This window comes from Tachyglossus aculeatus, chromosome 5, assembly GCF_015852505.1.
Source record: "Tachyglossus aculeatus isolate mTacAcu1 chromosome 5, mTacAcu1.pri, whole genome shotgun sequence".
Classification (NCBI taxonomy): domain Eukaryota; kingdom Metazoa; phylum Chordata; class Mammalia; order Monotremata; family Tachyglossidae; genus Tachyglossus; species Tachyglossus aculeatus.
In genome coordinates, this window is record NC_052070.1 from 51,809,361 (window position 1) to 51,829,797 (window position 20,437).

Sequence of the window (20,437 nt, forward strand, 5' to 3'; positions counted from 1 at the left end):
TGAAACTCCTCACCCCACTGTGAAAAATCAGAACTCGAACATCTGGTGGAAATCAGGAAACTTCAGCTTTAAATCTTGGCCTGTCTCTTACCTGTAGGTGGACTCATTTCTGCCATGCCCTATGTTTTAACTATCCATTTTGGCTAGAATATTATTGGGAATTAGGGAGAGTAGCTTGAGGCATTGGATACTGGGTGAATACCAAAATGTGAGTTTTCCTTATCATCATATTTTACAAGACCACAACCCTAAGAGACATGGATATACATAAGCAAGGTGACCTAGTGGAAAGAGCATTGGCCTGGGAGTCAGAGGATCTGGGTTTTTATCCTGGCTCTGCCACTGTGCGATCTCGGACAAGTCATTTAACCTCTCATCCCTCAGTTTCCACATCTGTAAAGTGGGGATTAAATTCTACTCCCATGTAGGACATGGACTGTGTCCAACCTGATTATTTTATATTTACTCCCATATTTAGTACAGTGCTTGGCACAGAAAAAGTGCTTAACAAATCCCATAATTATTATTATATCTGTATGTATGTACGTGTGTGTGTGTGTGTGTGTGTGCGTGCACACGTGCATGTGTAATTGATAGAAGGGAGCTTCCTTTGCTGAAAGAATTCCCTGTTTGTATTTTGAATTTCAACTTGGTGGCTTTCAAAGTTATGTGAGGGCTGCTCTCTGTATTCACAGATGAAAGAGAGGATGCATTTTAAAGAAATAAACCAAATTAATCCATCTGCCACTGCTATGAGACATTTAAGCCCTTCTCCAGAAGAGCCTGCCTGACATTTCCTCTCCCACTAATTTCAATTAAAGAGATGTTCTTTTTGCCAAGATACATAATCATCCTGCTTAGAGAATAAACATTTCTGATCCTGGAGGTGAGTCTGAATTTAACTGTTTTGTTAAACACAAGCAATCAACATCCTCTGAGTTGAATTCTAGCACACAAGAAGCCATCTGTTGGAAGCATAAGGGCAAGATGATAGGGAGCCTGGAAATAATTTTCTCTTTGATTGGTTCAGCAGAGACTGGGCCTTTTCCCATTGAGTGGGACCCTTGAATTTTGAGTGCCAGGTTGTCAGACCCAGCTCTCACTAGCTAGCCAGAACCAGAGAGAAGATGGCTCCAGGGCTGTGAAGTGTTTGGATTTGGGAAATTTACCCTTCAATATTTAGTAAGTGTATAACATGGGCAAAGCACTGGACTAAGCAGTATGGCTTAGTGGAAAGAGCACGGGCTTGGGAGTCAGAGGACGTGGGTTCTAATCCCAGCTCTGCCACTTGTATGCTGTTTGACCTCAGGCAAGTCACTCCACTTCTCTGTACCTCAGTTACCTCATCTGTAAAATGTGGATTGAAAGTGTGAGCCCGATGTGGGACAACCTGATTACCTGTATTTACCTCAGCACTTAGAAAAGTGCTTGGCACATAGTAAGTGCTTAACAAATACCACCATTATGATTATTATTACCATTATTACTAAGCACTGGGAAAGGGTACATGTGTGGGAATTAGATACAGACTCTGTCCTTCAAGGGACTCACAATCTTTTGGGCCTCTCCTACAATGATGATGATAATAAGGTATTTATTTATTAACCCCCCTCCCACCTCCCCAGAATGTGACCTCTTTGTGGGCAAGAAATGTCACTGTTTATTGTTCTATTGTACTTTCCCAAATGTTTAGTAAGATGCTTTGCACACAATAAGAGCTCAATAAATATGACTGAATGAAAGAATAAATAAATGAAGTGCATACTAGTGTTGGGGTAGATACATGGTAATCAGGCCAGACACAGTCCCTGCCCCACATGGGGCTGACAGGCTGAACAGGAGGGAGAACAGGCATTCAATCCTCATTTTACAGTTGAGAAACTGAGGCACAGAGAAGTTAAGTGATTTGCCCAAGGTCACACAGCAAACAAGTGGCAGAGCTGGGATTACTCCTCTGACTCCCAGGCCTGGCTTGGTCCTAGGACCCAAGATCTTTTCCCCAGATAGTCTAATTCCTCTTTGAAAAAAAGAAACTTCCACTCTAACTTCAGGTAAATGAAAGATCAAAGTTGGCTCATCTTAAAGTGAGATGCAGTTCAGGAAAGGACAATACTGCTAGGTCAGAAGGTGGGATTTTTAGAATTCCAGTTGCTAGAGAGTAGGAATGTGACCAGCTGTTTTTCCACAGATGTAGGTTATTTTCATAAATCATCAAGTGGACATTTTTGTACATGAAGGGAAAAAACATTTTTATCTGTGATGCTGAGCTCAGATCTGTGTTTCTTACATTAATATGGTATTGATTAAGAGCATATTACATATTATAGCACTTTGTGCATTCCTAGAATCCCCAGAATGTTGATGATAATGATCAGTAAGTTTTGTGGCATTATCATATCTTTCCTTTCAAACTAGTCCTTCTCTGTGCTTCTAGGATATCATTTTTTCACCATAAATACCTAATATTTCATTTTAAAAGACTCAAGATAAAGGCCAGGATGCAAAGTGTCATGAGTGGAATCAATCAATCAATCAATCCTTTATTGAGCACTTACTGTGTGCAGAGCACTGTACTAAATGTTTGGGAGAGTACAATATAACAGAATTGGTAAACATGAGGAAGACATTTACAGTCTAGGGGAAGACAGATATTTATATGAATAAATAAATTAAATTACAGATATGTACTTAAGTACAGTGGGGCTGAGGGAAGGGTGAATAAAAGGGTGCAAGGTGACGCAGAAGGGAGTGGGAGAAGAGGAAATGAGGACTTGGGAAGGCCTCTTCTAGGAGATGTGTTTTAAATAAAGCAAAAAAAATCAGAATTTATCCCCTCAGTGTATAATCTCATAGACAGCAAATATTTAAGAAATGGAATAGCCTGAACCCCAAGTATGTTATTATCTTCTCAAGGAATCTAATTCAGAAGCAAGGGCACAGGAAGAATGTCCTTTTCATGTTGCCTGTAGGCATTAATACAAAATAAACAAACATTCTCACGACAGCAGGTCCACCTAATTAAGTGAAATGATTGTGGTTCATATGGTCAAAACTGAAAATCATTTACTCCCTCAGTCATTGATGGTTAAAAAATAAATTTTCAAAAATGACCAGGAAAGATGGATAAATGAAAACTCAGGGTGATTACCCTATTGCTCAGTACTATGTAACTTTTCAGAGGAAGCACACTAAATTAAACTCTTGATTGTCCATAATGAGGGAATAATTATAATAATAATAATGGTACTTATTAAGCACTTACCATATGCCAAGCACTGTTCTAAGTGCTGGAGTAGATACAAGTTAGTCAGGTTACACAGTCCATGTCCCACATGGTACTCACAGTCTTCACTACCATTTTACAGATGAGGGAACCGAGGCCCAGAGAAGATAAGTGACTTGTCCAAGATCACAAAGCAGAAATGTGACAGAGCAAGGATTAGAACCCAGGTCCTTTTGACTCCCAGGCCTATGCTCTATGAACTAAGCCTCGAATAACTGATAATACAGCTACCTGTCTGGGTAGAAAGAGGAGTATGGCTTGGCTGACAGGGAGAGGAGGCCCTGGAACACTGGTACCTGTCTGAACCATTGTTGTAGACTCCAGGGACCACACTATGGAAGAAGGTGGGCAGAAGGTAGATTCTGAGCTGGTGTGGGTTTACAAATATTGAGCCTATAATCCATGTTATGTTATCAGAGTTATGGTACACATGTGATTGTGAAGGGAAAAGTAGGATCTTCTTAACATACCTGAATCTCCACAAAACTTAAGTGAAGTTCATTTGTCTATAGCATATGGAACTATCAGTGGTATTTATTGAGTGCTTACTGTGTGCAGTGCACTGCCCTAATTTCTTGGTAAAGTAAATAGAGTTATTAGACATAATACCTGCCCTTGAGGAGCTTACAGTCTTGATTTTGATCTTTATCTCATCTATCTCACCACTGACTCCTTGTCCACATCCTGCCTCAGGCCTAGAATTCCTTCCCCTTTCATATCTGACAGACCATCACTGTCCCCACCTTCAAAGGCTTAATAGAAACATATCTCCTTCAAGAGGCTTTCCTTGACTAGGTCCTCTTTTCCTCTTCTCCCACTCCCTTCTACATCACCCTTGCACTTGGATTTGCACACTTTATTCTTCCCACCCTCAGCCGCACAGCACTTATGTACATACGCATAATTTATTTGTACATGGTAATGTCAGTCTCCCCCTGTAGACTGTAAGCTCCTTGTGGGCAGGGAATGTGACTAACAACTCTTTCATATTGTACTCTCCCAAGCACTTAGCCAGTATTCTGCACAAGTAAGTATTCAATAAATATGATAGAATGATTGATCTAATGGATTTACTGTACTTACTCTGTTCATAATTCACTTACAAAATAATTATATATATGGGCCATGTATACAGTACTACATTCAGATGTTTTGTTTTCCCTTTGACTGGGGAAGTATGGCCTTCAATGGCCCAACACTCTGCCATCTGTTTACTTTAAAATGGAAATGCTTCCAGGAGTGTGTGTTCTACATGGTCACTGGTACTACAGAACAAAACTAAATTTCTCAATATGCCAAGATGATATTCGCACTGAGGCTCTGATTCATTTCCGGCTGTGCCACTTGTTTTCTGTGTGACCTTGAGCAAGTCACTTCACTTCTCTGTGCCTCAATTATCTAATCTGTAAAATGGGGATTCAGACTGTGAGTCCCATGTGGGACAGGGACTGTATCCAACCTGACTATCTGGTATCTACCTCAGAGCTCTGAGCAGTGCTTGACATATAGTAAGTGTTTAACAAATACTATTATTGTTTGCTCTAGACTATAAACTCATTATGGGAGGGAACATGTCTGTTTATTCTGTAGTATTGTACTCTCCCGAGTGCTTAGTACAGTGCTCTGCACATAGTAGGCACTCAATAAATGCCATTGATTGATTAATTGACAGAGCAAGGAAAACCAGGGGGAAAAAGAATGGGAGAGAGAACTCTCCCTTACTGCATCAGCCTCCTCTCTGGTCTCCCAACCCCCTGTCTCTCCCCACTTCACTCTATACATCATGCTGCTGCCCGGATCATCATTGTGCAGAAACGCTCTGGGCATGTTACTGCCCTCCTCAAAAATCTCCAGTAGCTACCAATCAACCTATGCATCAGGCAAAAACTCCTCACTCTTGGATTCAAGGTTCTCTATCCCCTCGCCCCCTCCTACCTCACCTCCCTTCTTTCCTTCTGCAGCCCAGCCCGCACCCTCCACTCCTCTGCCGCTAACCTCCTCACTGTGCCTCGTTCTCGCTGTCCCTCCATCGACCCCCAAACCAAGTCCTCCCCCTGGCCTGGAGTGCCCTCCCTCTGCACATCTGCCAAGCTAGCTCTCTTCCTCTCTTCAAAGCCCTACTGAGAGCTCACCTCCTCCAGGAGGCCTTCCCAGACTGAGCCTCCTCCTTCTTCTTCCCCTCCCCGTCCCCCCGGCCCTACCTCCTTCCCCTCCCCACAGCACCTGTATATGTTTGTACATATTCATTACTCTATTTATTTTACTTGTACATATTTACTATTCTATTTATTTTAATTTGTTACTATGTTTTGTTTTGTTGCCTGTCTACCCCTTCTAGATTGTGAGCCCGCTGTTGGGTAGGGACCGTCTCTGTACGTTGCCAACTTGTATTTCCCAAGTGCTTAGTACAGTGCTCTGCACACAGTAAGCGCTCAATAAATACGATTGAATGAATGAATGAATAATTGTTTTGTACCCTTTCCTGGGGAATGCCATACACATTCATAACATGCTGATCCTCATCCTGATGGCAGAAGTGCTGAACTAGAATCCTGGAATATGGGGTCGGGTAGCTAGAGCACAGGGATAGGAGTCAGGAGATCCAAATTCTAATCCCAGCTCTGTGGCTGGCCTGCTGTGTGACTTTGGGCAATAATAATAATAATTGTGATCTTCATCAAGTGTTTACTATGTGCTAAGCAGTGTACTAAACACTGGGGTAGATACAATGCAATCAGAGCAGACAATGTTTCTGTTCCTAATAGGGTTCACAATCTAAGAGGGTGGGAGAACAGGTATTAAATCCCCATTTTACAGATGAGGCGACTCAGGCCAGATAAATGAATTTGCCCAAGATCACACAGCAGGTCAGGGCAGAGCTGGGATTGGAATCCAGAGCTCCTGACTACCAGTCCCTTGCTCTTTCCAGGATGAGAAGTATTCAGCTGAGGCTTTACCTTGACTGACATTTTCCAAATCCTCCCCCCTGATCTCTTTTCAGCAGTGTGCACACTTCCAATGCCACACAACTGAGTGAAAGGTTAACAAAGTTGGTCATGCTTGATTAGTATTATCTATTTTCATTATTTGCTGCTTGTTTATGAGCAAGCCCAGCCACCTCCTCCAAGATCATCTGACTTTTCTGGTAGCGTGAAAAAAAGGCCATCTAGAATCCCTCTACATTTAAACAGATGATGACTGACTCTCAACTTCATCTCTGCTATTCTGAGTGGTCAGTGCAGAATCCATGGGCGATTTGCAGTTCTTTGTACTGAACAGTTGCTCAGTTGAATGCCAAAAGCTCCCTGTTTGACTCTGGATGAACCAAGTTCATCAGGCTTTTTTGCTTTAACTTCCTCCCGTTACTCTATTATCTCCTTCCCTTCTTTTATCCTGCCCTCAACTGTCCAGGTAAATTAGCCCAAGCCTGAGGAATTTAAATAATTAGGCTGCGGGTAAAATCAAAGGAGAAATGAGACCTCTTCTCTACACAGGGCTTTATTTCTTGATGTTGCTATATTCAATTAGAAGGGCTAGTGGACATGTGGTGGGCTGGTAAATATTTCTTTAGCCTGCTGGCTTTTCACCCTATTTCCATGGCTTCCTTAAACTTTTAATTCTCTATGATGATTCTCCAAGGCTTCTAGAGGGATGCTTTCAGAGAGTCTAGAATAGGTGGCTTAGGCACAGGTGTTTAATAAATCACTAGAAATTGTACTTTATGGTGATATTTCTTAGTTTCAAACATTGAATGAAACAATTATTCATGGAAAAGCAGTTTGCAGTTCTCTTCCAATCTCATGCTATCTGAGGTGTTTTACATTGTATGACCAATATTGGTGTGAATTTAATTTAATTTATTTTGTGGTGGGTCAGGGGAAGTTTCTGAAAATTTCAGCAAAGGAGATGCACAGACACATGCCCCCAGCAGATCACCAAAAGCAAACAGTGAGCCCAGTGGCAGCAAGTTTGAGCAAGGTCCAAATATATATTTTTTTAAAATGGAAACTCACTTTGTGTCAAAACAGCACGTGTGAAGGCTGGATTTTTAAAAAGGAAAATGCAATTTGTAACTATAGGCACAAAGGCCTATTCAATTCAGTAGTTTTCCTTGTCAAGTCCCCAAATGGTGAAGGCTATAAGTTAGAAAAAACACACACAACCAAACAGCCCAACTGTGATAAGACCAATAGAGGCCTCTTCAAACAACTTCTGGAAACAAGGGGCAGAATGCAGGATGCCTTAATTGAGGTCTTCTCATATGGTTTGGATTTTAGGACACGCAATATGCCTAATATTTGCCTACAGTAATAGTCCGCGAATTTAAACTACTGTGCTCCTAATTGTCTGACAAATGTAACCTGGATGCTGATGCTGATGCTGATGAGGACCACAGGGATCACGACCCCCCTATTCTCCTCAGCCCCTCTCCATGACAAGGTATTTCTTTGAAATAAAGTAGCAAGATTTCAACTGTGGAGTGAAGCTTTCCAGAAATGCGGATCTGTAGGATTTACTTTGAAGATGAACCAAGACTTACTCGGATACCGAACCTGGTTGGAGGCTCAAATATGAGTCTTCATTTCTTACAGCCAAGAGGCCCCAGTCCTCAGAGATAGACCTCAAGCCTAGAACTTTTCAAGCTCTGGGGTTTCCGTCACTAGGGAGCATGTAACACCATTTTTTAGACTCGGATATGTTTGGTCAGATGAGGGTTAAGAGACTGGAAATATGCAGTGGGTGGATCCAGATAAATGGACAAAGATTAATAATTGAGATATTCATTAAGCACTTACTATGTGCCAAGCACTGTACTAATCAGACTGATAAAATACAAACAGATTAAACACAGTCTCTATTCCACCTGGGGCTAACAGTCCGAGTAAGGAGGGAAAACAGGTATTTAATCCCCATTTTACAGGTGAGGAAACTGAGGCCCAGAAAAGTTGTGACTTTCCAAAGGTCACACAACAGCAGCGTGAGTAGCTGCATGGTTTAATGGAAAGAGCATGGGATTGGGAATCAGAGGTCATGGGTTCTAATCCTAACTCAGCCAATTGTCTGGTGTGTGACCTTGGGCAAGCCACTTAGCTTCTCAGGGCCTCATCTATAAAATGGAAATTAATAATAATAATAATGATGACATTTATTAAGTGCTTACTATGTGCAAAGCACTGTTCTAAGTGCTGGGGAAGTTGATCAGGTTGTCCCCCAGGGGGCTCACGGTCTTAATCCCCATTTTACAGATGAGGTAACTGAGGCACAGAGAAGTTAAGTGACTTGCCCAAAGTCACACAGCTGACAATTGGCAGATCTGGGATTTGAACCCATGACCTCTGACTCCAAAGCCCGTGCTCTTTCCACTGAGCCACGACTGGGAGCCCCACATGGGACAACCTGATAACCTTGAATCTACCTCAGTGCTTAGAGCAGTGCTTGGCACATTATATGGGCTTAACAAATACCTAAATTAATTAATTAATTAATTAATTGTCAGAGCCAGAATTAAAATCCAGGTCCTCTGATTCCGCTTTCCACTAAGACACTTTTTTCTTCAACAATGTAATCCTTACCTAAGATTATAAGCTTTTCTGCTGAGTGACCTCGGGCAAGAGACTTCACTTGCCTAGGCCTCTGCTTCCTCATGTGTAAAATGGGGAATAAAATTTTATTCCTTCCTATCTAGACTATGAGTCCCACGTGGGACAGGTACTGTGCCCAAACTGATAACCTTTTATCTAGCACAGTGTTTAGAACAGTACTTGGCATAGAGTAAGCATTAAACAAGCACTATTATTATTACTCTTATTACTCTTATTACTATGCTCCTGGACTTTTAAGTATGATGGAGGTGGGTGAGTGGGAAGGAGAGAGAATTGGAGGGAAGGCCAAACCAGGTCTATATTAGTTTCTATTCAATTAGTCATTGTTTGCTACTAAATGATTCTCAAAAATCAATACGTTCTTTTCACAGTTTCCTTACATAACCTGCATTTTTGATATTGAAGAGGTTTTATACTCAGGCAAAACAGACAATATTTACAGGCTGAATTTAGTGCAGTTCCTCTTCCTTGAAATGTCTGTTTACTCTGGAATTTCTGGCATGAATGCATGTAAACTTAATAACTGGACTGAAAACAGTTGCATTACATCCCTGTAAATACTTGCTGACTGTCTGCATGTCACTCGATTAAGAAATCACACAAGCCAAATTATTAGAATGAACTATTTCAATTTAAGGGAATAAAATTAATTAATCAACAATCATGAAATGAGTAATAAAATCATGTTATGAAAATTAAGGATTCATGTCTGTCTTTAGGGGCAATTTCCCCCAGATTACAAGAACCAACTTATGATCGTGATTAAGTTCAGTGGTTTCAGTTAATGTTGTCCACTATTGTAGGAAACAGACTGTATTTTATAATAACTATTGGCAATTGGCCAAGCCAAAGGATTCAGAGCACTTGGCCCATGTTAAATAGATCCTTATTCAAATCTCTTGAGCCTGATCCTTATGTGAATACTGTTTTATGGATTGGGTTATAAGATGATGATGATGGGATCTCCCATTGTCAGTCAGTCAGTCAGTCAATCATATTTACTGGGTGCTGACTGTGTGCAGAGCACAGTACTAGGTGCTTGGGAGAGTACGATATAATAATATGGTACAATATAACATGATGAGCCCTGAAGCCCTGGGACTGAGAACCTGAATGAAGAAATTGATTTCAGGGCTAAGGGAGAATTTGTATCTACTCCATTGTTTAGTACAGTTTTTGGCACATAGCACCTAACTAATATTATATTATTATTATCATTAGCTGGTGGGGAAGAAGTGCAGCACTTTGTGACATGATGTATATCTAAAATGTTCTTTTTTTTTAAGTTCAAAGCCCATTTATGGACAAAATGACCCAGCACGTGGTTGCCTTGGTAGCTGCTGCAGTCTTGGTTGGCCACATTAGCTAGCCATATTTCAGGATTCCTGATGGACTTGTCCACCACCAGAATGTTAATCGCCCAGTTTAATGCCATGTCCCCATTCAATAGGACCAGAAACATCCCATGAGAACTTTCAGGCCCTAATAACTAGATCACACTTATACCAGGGTTCCTGAACTGATTCAATAGCTTGATTGGCTCCTATTTTCAAAGGTGTGTAAATTCAGGGACCCAAGGCAAAGGTGCTTCAAATTAAAATGTAGTGATAATCTCCATTTTTTTTATGTGTTTCTATTTTGCATGTTTACAACCCCATTGTCCCATGCAATTTCACAACAGAACTTGTATATGCTTCAGAATAGTGAAGTAAGGTGAAATGTTAAGGGTGCAAAATAACAGACGTGAAACCAGGAATGTTTTGTTGCTTGCAAAATAACAGACGTGAAACCAGGAATGTTTTGCTGCTTGTATAGGTGGGAGCTGTAACATAACTGCCTTCCCAGAATTTGTGTCAGCTCTCCATCACCTTGCCCCCTCCTACCTCTCCTCCCTTCTCTCCTTCTCCAGCCCAGCCCACCCACCCTCTCCTCTGCCACTAACCTCCTCACTGTGCCTCATTCTCACCTGTCCCGCCATCGACCCCTGGCCCACACCCTACCCCTGGCCTGGAATGCCCTCCCTCCACACATCCGCCAAACTAGCTCTCTTCCTTCTTTCAAAGCCCTACTGAGAGCTCACCTCCTCTAGGAGGCCTTCCCAGACTAAGCCCCCCTTTTCCTCTGCTCCTCCTCCCCTCCCCATCGCCACCCCTCCATCTGCCCTCCCCCTTCCTCTCCCCACAGCACTTGTGTAAATTTGTACATATTTATTACTCTATTTTATCAATGATGTGTATATATCTATAATTCTATTTATCTATTCTGATAGTATTGACACCTGTCTACTTATTTTGTTTTGTTGTCTGTCTCCCCATTCCAGACTGTGAGCCCGTTGTTGGGTAGGGATTGTCTCTATCTGTTGTCGAATTGTACTTTCCAAGTGCTTAGTACAGTTCTCTGCACACAGTAAGTGCTCAAGAAATATAATTGATTGAATGAATTGCTTCCAGTCAAGTAAATACCATGTTTTCCTGTTTATACCAACCTCACTTCTTTCCACCTATTTAGCCACATCCCTCCCTTTGGCCCATCTCACCTCCTCTCTTCAACATAGCTGAATGAAGTAAAATGAGGTTTGGACTCCTACTTTGCCCTAACACAACTAATTACAACCGCTTCTATTTTCTGTCTGACCTGAGAAAATCTACAAAATGTCTTTCTGTGAGTATGTGCTAGCAGGTACCCTGTAAGTGTTAATTAATGCTGGACACATTTGAGCTGAGCCTCCTTTTTGTAAATACTTTTTTGTAATAAATAAGGGAAAACTGAAGTTGATAGGAAAAAACTATAAATACCTTACTTACATAACTGTCTCCACCACATAACTATCCACCTCAATTTTAGAGAAGGAGGTAAAAGATGATTTTTTGGTACCACATAAAGGTAAGTGGTGGTAAGCAGTGTATACCAGATTAGAAAGAGAAGGGTCAGAACATGATAACAGAACAGAAGATTCCACTAAGCGGTGGGGAGTTTCTTTATTGGGATGAGCTTGCTCTGGGGTAGAAAGAAAAGAAGGAAAGGGGTATTCATTCATCTAGTGCCATTGTATACAGCACTTGGAAGAGAGGAAATAGAAGTAAGAGATACAATCTCAAGTACCCTCTTGCCTTTCTCTTCCTTCTCTCCTTTCCTCTCCCCTTTTTCTCCTGATCCCCTTATTGTCATGATCCCACTTCAGTTCTGTCACAAAAATTATGCAAAAGCAAGGCAATTATGTAAGTTGGTAATTAAGGGTTGACATGTGGTCGACTCTTCTCCTCCTTAGCCCTCCCCAACCCCTGACACATTTTTTCATCTGGAGTGTACAGGTAAAATCCAAGCCAAAGTAAATGAATGGCTCCAAATTAAATAGATACTTTCTTCTCTCTGCATTTTGCTATGAGGTGTGCTAAAGTATGACACAGCACAGCATCACTTGAGTTGATTTCTTAGCGGGTAAAGAATTAACATACTTTTTAGTTCTCCTATTGCATTAAAGTTTTCCCATCATTTTCCTCCTTTCTCTTGTTCAAAAGCAACAACAAAAGCCATATCATAATAATAAATGTATTTTTGTTATCTTTCTACATGGCAACACAGAGTGAAAACAATGTAACTTTGATTGTCTTAAGTGGTTGAGTACACATTGGAAATGGTCTTCCTATACCCAAGATTTACAACTTGTTTTAGCAATTTTGCAAAAATAGTTGTATTAGAAACATTTTAGCAACTTAAATATTTAGAGGTGATATTTCAGAAAGGAAACTGATGCTGGTTGTACAATCCACACTGCCAGTTTTCCTAACACCTTCACTAAATTCAAATCTCATGCTCACCAGCAGGCATTACAGCTGTGAAGATTGTGGCTAACTGCAGCTAAAATATATACACACACACATCAGGATATTTATACAATGTGCAAATAAGGATCACCTTGTTCATTTATATATACCAAGGGGCTGACATTTTCAAATCATCCCTTTCTCTGAGACTGTTTTCACTTGTCATCTGCACTTTAGAACATTTCTGTTTTAAGCATTCTACAGGCACCTTGGGCACATTTTCATTTTACTGCAATTCAAACACCAGATTTGTTCTTGAAAACTATCTGAGGCAATTCCAGAAATCTCTGATAATCAATTTTCATTTTCCTAAGCATCTTCACCAGTGAGTGTTATTCACTTTTATGAGTTTCTACAGAGCAGTAGAAGATGTGTGTCTTAGTGTTTCAGAGCAATATGTATTGGCCAGCAGAGATGTTAGGCCATTACCACACTAGGAAAAGGTATCAATTACTGAATCTAAAATCTAGCTCCTATTTCTTCTTATAGAATAATGCTACATCATTAGATAGTTTGCAGTTAGTACTGAGCCACTGAGAGAAATAAATTTAGTTTTCATGTCTTTTGAAACCTGAAAACATCTCCTAAATACTGAAAAATACCATTTTAATCTCTACTTTATCTCATTTCTTTATAGCAACAATCACAGAAATGTTTTGAGCAAGTTCCAATTTTAATTCCACATGATATTTGTCATGGTTATCGGAATCTGCTAATTGAATCTAGAATACTGGCAAGCCCACTGTTGAAGAATTTAACACTACATTGTTCAATGCTGCAATATACAAAATCCAGTTATAAGACCCCTCCATTCTTAAGATCAAGGCTTATTCTGGAGGAAGAAAATAATTACTTCTTTGTATCTTTAGCAAAAGTCATTCTGAGGGGAAAAATCAGAATTGCACTATATTCCTTATAAAAGGATCTTCCATTCTACATATCACTCATTCTCCCAGAATAATTTCATCCCAAAGTATAAAAACACTTTGGCCAATTTTTGGCTTTATCCCATGGGTTCATTCCCAGATGAACATAGTTTTATTCATATTTCCATCTAGATTCTAATCTCCCCCTCTAGGCTGTAGGCTCATTGTGGAGAGGGAATGTGTCTACCCACTCTGTTATATTGTACTCTGCCAAGTACTTTGTACAGTACTCTGCACTCAATAAATATGAACAATTGATGGATTCCCAAAACAAATTTGGAATAGTAATTCATCAGGTCAATAGACTCATTCCTTGGGTGGTGGTACTGATTTAAGAATGAGAAGTTGTCTATCCCTGGGGTCCACTGTAGCCCTGAAAACCAACTTGGGAAGCCTTCTCCCACAGTCTGGGGAAGAGGTAGCCACTGGCCACCTCGCAAGCTGGAATTTTGAGGAGTTGAGTCTCTTTGGGAGCAACCGAATGGTGCTAATGCCTCTTTAGGCTTCCTTGACCCCCAGAGAAAAACATCCTTTAACCAAAATCTTGCCAACTGGGTAATTCCCTCTGCCCTTCCCTGCCCCTTTCTGCCGATGATGTATGTCTACGATGAACCATCACACCAGTGGCTCCAGAGAGACCTAGACCCACACATTCAAAGCAGAAAGGAAACTGTTAATGTTTCCTTTGGGGTGGTTAGAGGCCTTCCTAAGGAAGCATTTCCCTCCCCGTTCTCTAGCTGGGAGGACCAGTTATGGATTTTGAAACTCAGAACTAAAGTGAGGGAATGGAGGAGCCTCAGTCATCCTCCTCTTCATCCTCCTCCTCCTCATCCTTGTTGGGAGCACACCTCTGGAAGCACTGGACCACGGTAGCAAGGAAGAAGCTGGAGATGATGGCGGCAATTGACACCACGACCCCAGAGAAGATGATGATGAAGAGGTCTGTTAGTGAGAGGCTGAACTTGCATTCACTGAAACTGGCCTCGGACAGCTCATGTAGAAATATCCTCCTGTTTTCCATAGGCAGTGAGCACTGGATTTCATTGAGTCCTGGGGAGGAAGCAAAGGGAGAGGATGGTTTAGATCCAGCCTGGCCTGGAGGAAGAATTGGACAAAGAGACTAGAGAAGTATTTCAATCATTGTTCAACCAGGATCTCATGAACCACAATATCCCAGATAAATATCAGTGGGCTGACTAGGTCAGGAAGTCATCCACACTACTAGCAGAGTATGCTTGGAAGTGCTATTCAATCAATTAATCAATCGATGGTATTTGTTGAGTGCTTAGTGTGTGCAGAGCACTGTACTAAGCTCTGGGGAGAGAACAACGTGAAAGAGTACATATAGATAATTCCAGCCCATAAGGATCTTACAGACCGGTTGAAGGGAAGTTTAATAGATCAAAGGGGAAAAATTCTGCACTGTGGCCAAGTGGAAAGAATGCCGTCCTGGGAGTCAGAGGACCTAGGTTCTAATCCTAGCTCTTCACTTTGCCTGCTGGATGACTTTAGGCAAGTCACTTAACTTCTCTGGCCATCAGTTTCCCCATCTGTAAAATGGGGATTAAATACTCATTCTCCCTCCCCCTTAGATTGTGTGCCCCATGTGCCCTACCTGATTATCTTATAGCACCCCAGCACTTAGAACAGTACTTGGCACATAATAAAGAACATAACCAATGCCATAATTATTATTACTTGAAGTTTGAACAAGCCCAGTAGGTTGCAGAAGCTACTGGGCCCAGGGGACTTTTCCTACCTTCTTGTTGGAGAAGTCCAACTCTGTTTTGACTCACTCCTTACATCAGACTACACTCTAGTTGCTGATGGTCAATATTTGGTGAAGTAACAGGTTACCTAGAAAGGGTTGTGCTTCAAACAGGTCCTCTGCAAATCCTGACAACGAAGGGGTTTATGATGGAGAATCTCAAAACATCATTTCATCACGGTTGGCTGTGTCTCCTTTTCCTCAGCCTACCGTGATAAGATCTTCAGTGCAGGGCTGTCTCTGAGGTGGTATGGAGTTGTAGAAAATCAACCTCAATCAGTCCCCAAAACATTTTCATGAGGTGAAATCAGTTCTGCACACTGAAATCCCCTCACTCCCACCCACTCCAGTGGGTCCACCACTGCTCTGCAGTGTTGCCTCTGTCTGTAGTATTGCATCTGGTTTGTAGTTTGGCATCTGATCTGCAGTACTGCATCTGGCATCTGGTCTGCAACTTTGCATGTAGTCTGCACTATACTGGAAGCTCATTGTGGGCAGGAAACATGTCTGCTTATTGTTATGTTGTACTCTTCCAAGCACTAAGTACAGTGCTCTGTATACAGTAAGCACTCAATAAATATGATTGAATGAATTGCATCTAGTCTGCACTATTACATCTGGGCATGCTGGCTCTCAAATCACAGGACTCTGAAGAGTCATGCCAATCTTCTTAGGATACAAACAATCCCTTGTAGCATATAACTATACCACAACTTACTACATCATAGAAGAAGGGTCAGGGCTGGGAAATAGTTTCCAATTTTTGTACTGAAAGCAACGAAATACAAGTTTCTCCTCCTCCTAACTTTGAGAAGAGCAGGAGCACCAGCCAAAATACTCTCCTAATCAGCCATAGCTACATGAGCCAGAACCTGTTCTGGGGGAGTAGCTGGCCAATGTGCTGTCCAGGGGCTGGAAGTAAGATGGATTGGACATGGCTCTGAAGCCCATGAATGAGGTGGGGACATTCGAGAAATGGATATGAATGTCCTGAATGTGGCCACTGATCTCTGATATGCAACTGACTTCCTCTGCTAATCAGCATGACGACCTGGAAGGTCATTGGTCCTGGAAAGCTCTTGGCTCCAGGATCTGTGGTGGTGAGTTGTGAACTGTGCTTTGAGCAGATGCCTGTTCTGCTGTTTTGTTTTGGACATGCAAGAACTACCCTGTTTTGGCATCACTTTGACCAGCCTCCTCTGGGGTAGAGCTCGGGGTGGGGGTGATTCAGAAAATTTGGGGGCAATTCTGCTTAGATTTGGTAGGGTCACAGCCCAGCCCTGAATTCTAGAAGAGACCTTCCCTCACTAAGCCCTCATATCTTCTTCTTCCTATCCCTTCTGTATCACCCTTGCACTTGGATGTTCACCCTTCATTCACCCTTCCCACAGTCCAACAGCACTTAGGTACACATTCACAATTTATTTATATTAATGTTTGTGTTCCCCTCTAGACTGTAAGCTCCTTGTGGGTAAGGAACAAATCTACCAACTCTGTTATATTGTATTCTCCCAAGTGCTTAGTTCAGTGTTCTGCACCCCTGAGTGTTCAATTAACAGAATCGATTGATTGTAGAAATCAAACTATACTACTGTAGTAGCCATGAATTTCTGGGAGCAATAACATGTCTTCCCCCATTTCCTTTTCACTTTTGCTTCATAAGGGAGGCTAGTGGGAAGAGCCTAAGACTGAGAACCAGGAGACATGAGATCTAGTCCCTGATTTGGCACCAATCTGCTGCGTGGCCTTGGGCAAATTTTTCACTTCTGTAAAATGGGGTTAAAATATCTCCTTCCCTAAAATCTTAGATGGTGAGCTCCATGTTGGGTAGGTACAGTGTCCAATGTGATTATCTTGTTACCTACCCCACTGCTGAGCACAGGACATGGCACCTAATGAGCACTTAATAAATACCATATTTGTTGTTATTATTTCAAGGTATTTGGAGCCCCTTGGAGCTCAGAAAATCCTAATGTTCATCCCAGTATATGTAGATTTTGACCTAGATTATCCATCAGGAAGAATCTGGTACCCTTCTCTCAATAACCCTCTCAAGAGCTCAGCTACGCAGTTATTAATCAATCAGTCATTAAAATAATGGTATTTACAGAGTAGTTACTGTGTACAGAGCCTGTTTTCAGCTCTTGGGGAGTTCAGCAGGCAAACTGAGGCATGGAACAAGAAACAGCATGGCTTAGTGGATAGAGTACAGCCTGGAGTCAGAAGGACCTGGGTTCTAATCCCAGCTCTGTCATCTGTTCGCTGTGTGACCTTGGTTAAATCACTTCACTTCTCTGTGCCTCAGTTACCTCATCTGTAAAATGGGGATTAAGACTGTCAGCCCTGTGTGGGACTGGGACTGTGTCCAACCTGATTAACTTGTATCTACTCCAGCACTTAGAACAGTGTTTGGTACACAGTAAGAGCTTAACAAATACCACAACAAAAAGAAGTGACTTCAATCAATCAGTCAATCAGTGGTATTTATGAGTGCTTACTGTGTGCAGAGCATTGTACTAAGCACCTGGGGGAGTATAACCACGTTGGGAGACATGTTCCCTACCCCACAGTCTAGAGGGGAAGACAGACATTAATACAAATAAATAATTTCTGGACACATACATGTGTTGAAAGGCTGAGGATGGGGTGAATACTAAGTGCCCAAGCTCACACAGGGATTCACTAGCAGAACCCAGATCTTCTGATCCCTATAAGTGGAACATTTCTTTAATGGCCCCTGGGGTCGAATTGTCCCAAGAGGTCCTCTATCTAAGATACACTACATTCCCATCTAGGCAAATCTCTACTTGCCAGGTAGTGGGACAGTGATAATGTTCTCATATAGAGGAGTGAGGGAAGGGGAGAGGAGAAGGAAGAGAGAGAGAGGGGGAAGAGTTTTTCAATTCACCACCGGGTATAATTAAGGAGGTCAGTCATCCAGTTTTATATCAGGCAGTCTGCCCCTCGTCCAATACGGATACACGCCCCCATGCCTTTCTGTCTAGTATTTTATTCATTCATTCAACCGTATTTATTGACTGCTTACTGTGTGTAGAGCACTGTACTAAGCACTTATTTTTAATTTAAGCTCCCTGTCTCCCTCTCTAATGACTGCTGCCCAGAGATTCCATGGCTCACAAGCTGCACCCGTGTTCACAGAGACCTGGGAGGGGAACGAGAAGGCTCAGTCAATCAATCAATCATATTTATTGAACACTTATTATGTGCAGTCCACTGTAATAAGCTCTTGGGAGAGTATAATACAACAGAATTAGCAGACACATTCCCTGCCCATGACGAACTTACAGTCCAGAGGACTATGACAAGTAGAGGAGGTAAGGGGTATCCTTGGAGAAAAGGTCCCCGTGGACATTATATCCAAAACAGAACTTCTCATCATACCACTCAAACCCAATCCTGATTTTCCCATCACTGTAGACAGCACCACCATCCTCTGTCTCACAAGCCCCCTTGCTCACTCCACATATTCAATCTGTCATTAAATCCTGTCAATTCTACCTTCACAATATTGGTAAAATCCACCCTTTCCTCTCCATCCAAACTGCTACTACACTGATCCAAGAGCATGTCCTTCCCACCCTGACTACATCAGCCTCCACGTTGATCTCCCTGTCTCTCACCACTCCAGTCCACACTTCACTCTGCTGCCCAGATAATTTATTTTAAATGGTATTTGTACAGTGCTGCTACATGCCAAGCACTGTACTAAGATCTGGGGTAGATACAAGCTAACCAGTTTGGACACAGTCCTTGTCCCACAGGGGACTCACAATCTTAATCCCCATTTTACAAACGAGGTAACTGAGGCACAGAGAAGTGAAGTGACTTGCCCAAGTCACTTGCCCAAGTGACAGAGAGAGGATTAGAACCCAGGTCTTTCTGACTACCAGGCCCAATTTCTCCCAAGAATTTAGTACAGTGCTCTGCACACAGTAATCACTCAATAAATGCTACTGATTGATTGAGAAACACTCTAGGTTTGCTTGTGTTTGGGCAGACTTCCACAGAATAGTGGGTATATTACTCTGTGTGCCTGGGGCAATGAGAGGAAAGTCAGCTACCTCTGGGTTTCTGGTGCCCACCAGAGCAGTCAGCGAATGTAAGTCCGCATTACTTCTGAGGGAATTTCTATTGTTAAACTGACCAGAGGCAGACTAGCAGACAGGAGATCTGCAGGAGAAGACCTGGCCTCTCTGTGACACTGAATTAGGGGCAGAGAGACTGCACCTATATACATATCTTTAAATTATTTATTTATATTAATGTCTGTCTCTCCTTCTGGACTGTAAGCTTGCTGTGGGCAAGGAACATCTCCAGCAACTCTCTTATAGTATACTCTCCCAAGCCAGAGAAGCAGTGTGGTCTGTGGTTAAAACATGGTTCTGGAAGTCTTTCTCCTGGGATTAATCCCAGCTCTGGCACTTGTCTGCTGTGTGACTTTGGGCAAGTCATTTAACTTCTCTGGGCCTGTTAACTCATCTCTAAAATGGACATTAAGACTGTGAGCCCCATGTGGAGTAGCAACTGCATTCAACCAGATTATCTTGTATCTATCCTAGTGCTTAGTACAGTGCCTTGCACATAGCAAGTGTTCAACAAATACCTATGATGATGAAAGGGGTTGGCCTGGTTGTTTGCTTGTCATCACAACTGATCCTACAAACCAGTTTTGGCTCCTCTCCGTATCCTTCTTCGCCAATCTCCACATCTTCCCTTTTCAGGCTGATAAAGTTAAATGTTCAAGATCCTGAATTCCTCAGGAATGGAGGTGTAGAAATAAATGAGTGTGGCCTGAAAGCCAACACCAGGCTAAAGGAATATTGACTGACTCGACCCTGCTTGAAAGCCCCTAGAAAGAACTAAATGACAGGCATCCACATTACATCAATCTATTGAGCAATAGTGACAAACAACAAACAACCCTTCTCCCTTATTCCCTGCCCTCTATGCACCCAGTATTCAGGATCTACACCCAAATGTATGTGAAATCTCACATGACATCACTTTATGCA

At 41.9% G+C, this 20,437-nt stretch overlaps 1 protein-coding gene across 1 annotated transcript in view; it reads right to left on the bottom strand.

Moving 5' to 3' along the window:
• Window positions 1-12,868: 12,868 nt before the first annotated feature.
• The window catches only part of LRRC38 (leucine rich repeat containing 38), a 50,578-nt gene continuing 43,009 nt past the window's right edge, over window positions 12,869-20,437 (bottom strand). The window contains exon 2 of the mRNA XM_038746919.1: window positions 12,869-14,686. Coding sequence (XP_038602847.1) covers window positions 14,433-14,686 — 254 coding nt within the window. The 3' untranslated portion in view covers window positions 12,869-14,432. The remainder of the gene's footprint in view (window positions 14,687-20,437) is intronic.